This window comes from Dipteris shenzhenensis, chromosome 22 (genome assembly GCF_047967505.1).
Source record: "Dipteris shenzhenensis isolate YYH24624 ecotype China chromosome 22, Dip_SZ_1.0, whole genome shotgun sequence".
In the NCBI taxonomy this organism is placed as follows: domain Eukaryota; kingdom Viridiplantae; phylum Streptophyta; class Polypodiopsida; order Gleicheniales; family Dipteridaceae; genus Dipteris; species Dipteris shenzhenensis.
The window spans coordinates 23,133,167-23,141,623 of record NC_141617.1 but is presented as its reverse complement, the minus strand read 5'-3'; the positions used below and the strand labels follow the sequence as shown (position 1 = coordinate 23,141,623).

The 8,457-nt window shown below is 43.5% G+C and overlaps 1 protein-coding gene across 1 annotated transcript; it reads right to left on the bottom strand.

Moving 5' to 3' along the window:
* Positions 1–2,789: 2,789 nt before the first annotated feature.
* On the bottom strand, positions 2,790–5,310 carry LOC147887888 (heat shock cognate 70 kDa protein 2-like). The gene is made up of 2 exons (XM_087393379.1): positions 4,943–5,310; positions 2,790–4,742 (listed from the first exon to the last, which is right to left on the bottom strand). Exons 1-2 carry the CDS (start codon positions 5,148–5,150, stop codon positions 3,001–3,003), a joined length of 1,950 nt encoding a protein of 649 aa, XP_087249505.1. The 5' UTR covers positions 5,151–5,310; the 3' UTR covers positions 2,790–3,000.
* Between the last annotated feature and the right edge of the window lie 3,147 nt (positions 5,311–8,457).

Here is an 8,457-nt window from a genome sequence, read left to right as displayed (position 1 = left end):
CAGTGACAATCTGTGAAAGAGAATCAGACGCCATTACAGAACACTGTAAAATATTTTGTCACTGTAAAAAACACACCTTCTGCCTCACAAGGGCAAATTAACAAAACTAATGAAAGTGGTATTTGACCACACAGTCACTTCCTAGTGACAATTTTGCATCAACAGGCAATAAGGATGATTCTGCAACTCCCAATATCTCTACGCACATGCATACGATGCAAATTCTGCGGTAACTTTTCACAGACCTGCAAAGCAGTGGTCGCACAGCAAAAACAAGGCCTTTTTCTTAGTGCCTGCGGAGAACTTCCGCCTCCAAAACGAGGCCCGAAATGGCCTCGAATCAAAAAAATAAAGTCACTGCAGCATATATTGCCCTCTTGCCACACCGCAAAGGGCGTCTCAATCTGAGACAATGCACTCTTGCACTTTCTGGCTGTGCTACCTGTAGAGATTTGCTCCCAAACTCGAAAAAGGAAAGCAACACTGGTCCTCTTACCAGGACACCGCGAACTTGGTTTGTTTTCTTGAGCTCCTTACCATGAACCAGGCTCTGATACCATGTAAAGATAGTGGGAGAGAAGGAAGGAGTCTCACTTGCGGCTTTCTCACATACACAATGGGGGAATACACACAAAGGTGGAGGCTGAAAACAATTTTCCTCTTCTTAGTTGTGAAAGCCAAAAGAACTCTAGTACAAAGAAATAGAAGAACCCTATATGTGGGTCTCAAACCAAACTCAATTAACTCAGGTAGCATTCTAACTGAGCCACGAACTAGAGTACATAAGGATAGCTGTCATCCAGCTATTATTCATGGGCGGTGTACCAACCGCATCTGCAGCTAACAAGTCGGTAACATAAATGCACAATGGTCACCCTGGCATATCACGAGTGGAGCTCGATATCTCAACATGTTGTACATAATCCATGATAGTAATAATATAAAATGATAAGGTGGCATGGGTCCTCCATGCACCACCCCTCCACCTAGGCGGTCCCCCACGCCTTGGCCCAAGGACCATGGGAGAAGTAATATAAAATAGGTGGAGATGGATATTATATTGGATTATTCCCTTCATGTAGGATAGGCCCATGTGGAGGGGGGTGTAGAAAGTCCAAGAATGCAAGTTAAATAATGGGAAAGTAGGATAAGGTGGCAAGATTCCTTATGCCAACCCTCCACTTGTCCTCCTAAACGTTTGAACGTATTATAACATTGGGAAAGACCCCCTCTCTTGGCTATAAAAGGAGGGGGCTATTCCTTGATGGAACACTCTCATTCTTGTAAAGCCACCTAGCTAGTACTTGGATTCCACCTCCCATCATGTACATGCTCCTCTTCCCCCTCTTTCTTCCTCCTTGTGCCATAGTCCCCCTCTTCATTCCCACCCCTCTTAATCTTTTTTTCCCTACCTATGTTAAAGCTTCTTCCCTCACATTCCCTTTTTCTCCATGGCCCTCGAACGTCGCCATGCCTAGCGTCTAACCTCATGCATTGAATTCTTTTCTAGTTAAGAGCGCACACACAAGATTATGTATCATATATGTAAATAAATAGATGCATACACACCATCCAATTTTTCTTTCAGTGTACAAGCATCAAAAAATGACCTAGGTATTATAGAAGCATCTACATGGTGAAGCCCCCTTGCCTCCAATACTATGATCCATCTCTATGGCAACAAGGTCCAATGCATCAAAACATATGGAATAAAGCATCAAATGAGCATCCCCATATTACTCCTCATCCACATGGTCATTCCCTTCAACATTATTCCGTGCATGCAATGGTAAAGCAATATGATGCTCAATGGAAGAGCTCTAGTCATGCAACATGTAATACGCTTACTAGGCTTGTGCCATGTGTGTCCTCCAAGCTGAATAGTACCGTATAGATCTTGGCATCAAGGATCTTGGGGACATCCACTAGCTACCACTAAAACTCTTAGGAGCATCTATTAGCTTGTGTGCTCCATTTGTCTGCCCATGAGTTGTTAAACTAAGGATTTAAAGAGGATCCAATTTAAAGAGGATCCAATAGCTCCTCTTCATCATCAAAGAGGTTAATGATCACACTCAATTTGGCTATCCGAGTATTACACATTTGCATACTTCCCTCTCTCCTCATGAGTTGTTACATCAAGGATTTTGCATACTTCCCTCTCTCCTCATGAGTTGTTACATCATGGATCTCAACAAGATTTTCATACTTCTTTGTGCTAAGGGGTCCATTTGCATAGTTACCATGAGTAGTTCCCATGAGTTTTTAAACTATTGGAACGTATTTGAGTAGGGTGCAACATTCATTTTTTCGTAAAAAGTTGATACATGTTCCTAGTTTTACTCATAAATGGATATTTGATGCTTGCCTTGTGTTACAAAACATATTTAAATTTTCATGTTCCAATTCTTTGAAAAACGCATGTTTGGAAAAGAAGAATGCCCGTATTATGAACATCGTCAAGGTATATAATATACAGTACACATCATGCAAGTGTATGAATTTGAACACAATCATGTAAAAGTATTGATACTATATGACGGTTTGAGTTGCAAAGACGCTGTTAACTCGAGGTGCTTTATTCAAAGAATAATAACGCTGCACGAAATTCAGACTCTGAAGAGTAAAAAAGGAGCTCGTTGAGTAGCATTAAGCACAGAATTGAAATTGAATCGTAAGCATAACAGCACTCCTAAACAGTGTGAATATAACAGCACTCCTCGAGTTATGCACAGAATTGAAATTAAATCGCAAACATTATGATTTGAATTTCAAAAGTGAGTCTTAACTTCTCTTTCTCGACTGTAAGAATGAACAGATGTAAGATAATGAAAAATCGCATGCTCAAGGAAGGCGTATGCTCAAGAAAGAACAAAGAGCTTGAGCAAACTAAACTTGAGCAAGAGCAAGAAACTATGTTTGAGGTGAAAAGATATCAGGAAAACTTAGGAACTCATTCCAAATACATGCATGAAGCAAAACAGTTTGCATTTTGCAAACTTAATCCACTTCCTCAATCTTTGGTCCAGCTCCACCAGAGTGACCATGTCCATCATCTGCAGATCCATAAGCTCCAGAAGGCATATCAGGACCAGCTCCTCCTTGGTACATCCGAGCAATTATAGGATTGCAAATACTTTCCAGTTCCTTCATCTTGTCATCGAATTCATCAGCTTCAGCAAGCTGATTACTATCCAACCATTGAATAGCCTGCTCTACAGCTTCCTCCAACTTCTTCTTGTCTTCTGCATCCAATTTGCCTGCGATTTTCTGATCCCGAATAGTGTTCCTCATGTTGTATGCATAGTTTTCCAACGTGTTCTTTGCTTCCACTTTCTTCTTATGGTCCTCATCCTCAGATTTGAACCTCTCTGCATCCTGAACCATCTTCTCAATCTCCTCCTTGCTCAACCTCCCCTTGTCATTTGTAATGGTGATCTTGTTCTTCTGCCCAGTGGTCTTATCTTCAGCCGATACATTCAGGATGCCATTGGCATCAATATCAAAGCATACAGTAATCTGAGGCACTCCTCTTGGCGCAGGAGGAATCCCAGAGAGCTCGAATTTGCCGAGAAGATTATTATCTCTGGTTCTAGTTCTCTCTCCTTCGTATACCTGGATCAGAACACCAGGCTGATTGTCGGAGTATGTGGAGAATACCTGCTCTTTCTTCGTCGGAATGGTTGTATTCCGAGGAATAAGAACAGTCATCACTCCCCCAGCCGTCTCTAAACCAAGAGACAAGGGCGCAACATCAAGGAGCAATAGGTCCTGCACCTTCTCGTTACCTTCACCACTCAGTATAGCTGCTTGCACAGCAGCTCCGTAAGCAACTGCTTCGTCAGGGTTGATGCTCTTGCAGAGCTCCTTGCCGTTGAAGAAGTCCTGCAGCAGCTGCTGCACTTTGGGAATCCTAGTGGAGCCGCCGACCAGCACCACATCGTGGATACTGCTCTTGTCAATCTTTGCATCCCTCAGGCATTTCTCTACAGGATCCATGCACTTCCTAAACAGATCCATATTCAATTCTTCAAATCTGGCGCGAGTGATCGTCGAATAGAAATCAATACCTTCATAGAGAGAGTCGATCTCAATAGTGGTCTGAGCAGTGGACGACAGAGTCCTCTTCGCTCTTTCACAAGAGGTTCTCAATCTTCGAAGTGCCCTCGCGTTGCCCGTGATGTCCTTCTTATACTTTCTCTTGAACTCCTGCACGAAGTGATTGACCATCCTGTTGTCGAAGTCCTCTCCTCCCAAATGGGTGTCCCCGGCGGTAGCCTTAACTTCGAAAATACCCTCCTCGATGGTCAGGAGGGATACATCGAATGTCCCACCGCCGAGATCGAAGATCAGAACGTTCTTTTCTCCGACACTGGAAGCCTTCTTGTCAAGACCATAGGCTATAGCTGCAGCAGTTGGTTCATTGATGATCCTCATCACATTCAAGCCAGAGATCACTCCAGCGTCTTTGGTTGCTTGCCTCTGGGAATCGTTGAAGTACGCAGGAACAGTAACGACAGCATTCTTGATTGTGGTTCCGAGATATGCCTCCGCAATTTCCTTCATTTTCGTCAGCACCATAGAAGAAATCTCCTCGGCTGAGAACTGCTTTTCTTCACCCTTATACTGAACGACGATCATCGGCTTGTCTCCAGGCCCAGGGATGACCTTGAAGGGCCAGAGCTTAATGTCACTTTGAACCGAACCATCTGTGTATCTCCGTCCAATCAAGCGTTTGGCATCTGCAAGGGCAAGGACAACCGTGAGCTCGAGGCATGCAAGAAATGGGAACACACTAAGTTACACAAAGTGGATTTACGAAGAACGCTTTGAAATTCAGCTGAGCGCTGCGCTTGATGCATGTGCAAATCATCGGGTATGATCGGAAGAGGAGAAGAATAGATTTCTAGAAGGAAAACAATCACCGAATCAGATTACTCACCGAAAACGGTGTTGATGGGGTTCATGGCGACCTGATTCTTGGCTGCATCGCCGATGAGGCGCTCGGAGTCGGTGAAGGCGACATAGGAGGGAGTGGTGCGGTTGCCCTGGTCGTTAGCGATGATCTCGACACGGTCATGTTGCCAGACACCGACGCAGGAGTAAGTGGTACCGCGGTCGATACCGATGGCAGGGCCATCTTTAGCCATGGGGGAATATGCAGGGATAGGCGATGGAATTAGGAAGGGGGGAAAGAAATCGAGGGGGAGACGAAGCTATGGCGATGGAATTGAGTGCAGAAATTTCGAAGCAGAGCTATGGCGATGAGAATAGAATGCTGAAATTTCGAAGAGTAAGGAGATAGAAGAAGACGACGATGAGCTTTTGTAAGAAGAAGTTTGAGCTCGAACCCTTCCTTACTCTTTCTAGAACCTTCCTCGTTCTCGAACCTCCTCCTTCTAGAACCTTCCTTGACCTTGGTTTCGAACTCTTCCACTCGGCTAACTTTTTTTTTTTGAAGACTTCCACTCGGCTACAACTCATAGAACTCTGGTTTTTTTTTTTTTGGTTCTGTTTTTTTCCCCCCCTCCCTAGCTACATTCTACCCTTGTCTCTGAAAATAAGAAATTTCAACACATATCTCAATTTTATAGGCATTTGCAAACTTTTTTCTTTTCTGCACAACACCCCCAACGATTTTTGGGCGAAAATATTGCTCCAACGTTAAAAGATGTTTGCCAAATATTTGACCAGAATGCAATTTGATAGCCATTCTTTGGCCAAAAACCAACTAGATCCCTTTGTAAAGTGGAAGCATATGGAAAATAGTATAATATATCATGATACTTACTCCACAATATATATGGGTTGTCGCCAAATGTTTGACACTTTTCCAAGGAGGGGCCTTTAAAAAAATGACAATGCTGGTAAGCTTTCCACACGTGAACGGTCACCTGGTTGCCGACATTCAGTCCAATTGGTCAAAGTATGCTCTCATTGACGGAGAAAGGGACCTTGTTAGAGCAGTATTGGAAAGGATCCTAGACGGGTGGCCTTCAAACTTCTTCACTTCCAGTGAGGGAAAGGTTGCCCAATGGATTGTTGGAAAGATGCATCTTCACAAGATCTCTGCAAGGTTATTGTACAGACGGATGACGGATTCAAATGGCTCGATAGGGTCCTTGAATAAGAAATGGGACCTGAGGTGCAATGCATCATGGCTGAAGTCTCATCTTAAGGAGATTTGGAAGGATGCGAGTGGGGAAAGAAAGGTTCATCATGTGGAAAATCATCAATCAATGGCTTCCAGTGAAAGCAAAGCTAGCAAAGAGAATGCAGGTGGATCCTTCTGTGGCAATGTTGTTGAAGACTTGAGGCATCTTCTTTGGAGATGTCTGGTGAGTCCTGACTCCTAAGGTTTGGAAGAAGCCAGTGAGTTTACGATGTGCTAGTCAAGGCTCATGGCCAGAATTGGCTTACAATGGAGAATCCCTAAAATAGGGGACACGTTCAACTACCTTCGACCTTGGATGTGAGTTGGCCATTTCTCAGGGTGGTAGTGATTCTGGGTATTTGGGAGCTTAGAGACGGGAATGTTTTTTGCCAATTTGGTTTTAGGGTTCCGGCCATAGTCGCCCTGGTGAAAGTATATCTTCGTGATTTTGGGATGGCCTTTGATAGGGTTGACCCATTTGTGAGTCATGTGTTGTGTGCGTATGGTAGGGTTTCAATGGCTCTTAGTAGCATAGGACCAGACAAGGGGTAGGCTAAGTCTTGCATTGGTATGTCTTGCAAGGGTTGACCACCCTCCTAAATATATATATTTGGATTCCCCCCCCCCCCAAAAAAAAAAAAAGGATTTTGTGGCTAATGACATTTGGAATCACAAAGAGGATTCATACATACCCATTCCTACATCCTATATGAGGTTTTAGAATGAAGAGCAACCTACATTAATTAGTAGGGCTTTATATGAAGATGTGCTATTGACGAAGAGAGAGTTTTCCAAAAAGAAGACATTCGATCTTGTGGTTTGCCAAGAGCTTCCACACAATCAAGATGAATAGCAGGAAAAAGCATTCCATGCTCTCATGTCTGAGGTGTAGAGGGAGAAATTCCTAGGGAGGTCATCCTATAAGATATCATATAACAAGTGACATCAAGCACATATTTAAAATAACCCTCGTATATTAAAATATTACATTTTTTGTCTAATTCTTTTACCTTGTTTCGGATGTATACATGTTGCAAACTTGATCTTGAAAGTCCTCTCAATTACATTGACATAGCATAATTGTATAGGATAAGTATTTTAAAGATCCCCTCCAATTCCTAAATGCCCACAAATCCCCCAAATTAAAAATAAAAAACCTCCATTATTGAACCTATTGTCTTATGTGTTGTGGAGAGTGACCATGTTGAGGAGAAGTTTAGCTAGTGTTGTAGACAAATTGATTGATGTAATCACCAAGGCAAAGAAGGCCATGCATAGATTGAAATGCGTATGTCATGCAGAGCGAGGTGAGAAGGCATTTATGTTGAGAATGTGATGAAACAAAGAAGGGACATGACTTCGGTCCCTACGTCCCTTCCCAAAATGTGAAAGGGAAGCTTGGGACTTCAGCAAACGTGGCAAGGTTCCTAGAAGTTTCCAAGTTTCTAAGGTGTTCCAGACATCCTGCCAGGTTTGGATGCTCTTCTTGAACAAATTCCTAGCTCTAACCATATCATCCCATACGAATGCCTCCCCCACCCAAGGCAGAGCTTTGCTGCAACATCTTGATTCAAGGAGCCTGCCATCACCCCGTACACCTTTCCTTCTTGTCCACTTCAACAAAGTCATGCATTCCTTCTAGGCCTGAACTAGCCCAACTATCATATCTGACCCCTTAATTATCGTCAAAGGGAAATGCAACACTAGTCTATCATACCACAGCTGAGAGTCGTCCATCATCTTGCTTTCTTGCCTTTGGCATTACTGATGAACAAGAGCACTAACCACTTACCGAGGAGGGCCATATCCCTCAACCTGATGTCTGGGAGACCCATGCATCTTCGTGGCTTCCAAGGGCTCCCAAGGAATGTAGTGGAGCTTCTTTCTACCTGTGACTCCTCAACCCATAGAAATCCTCTGAACAGGGCCTTGATTACCTGCCCATACGTGGCGTCAATTTGGCAGTTCAAGAAGACACATTTGGCAGATGCAAAAGGAATATGTTGATCCACAAGGCATCTAGCGTTCCAGGTGATATCACCCCGTTCTGCAGCTTGAGTTTCGCTTTAATTTTTTCTTGGAACCATTAGACCTAGCGGTGCCCCTAAGTGCCTGATTATTTCACCTTGTGGGATAATTGCCACCCCCAAATTCAACAGTCATTTAGGCGGGGGGTCTATACTCGACCTGAGAAGGAAGGTTTTGTTCCAACTACATTTGGACTCTGATGCTTTAAAAAAGAAGATTCTATATATGCTCTCTATCTTCGTGGGTGGCCGCCACAGTGTCATCCGTGAATAATT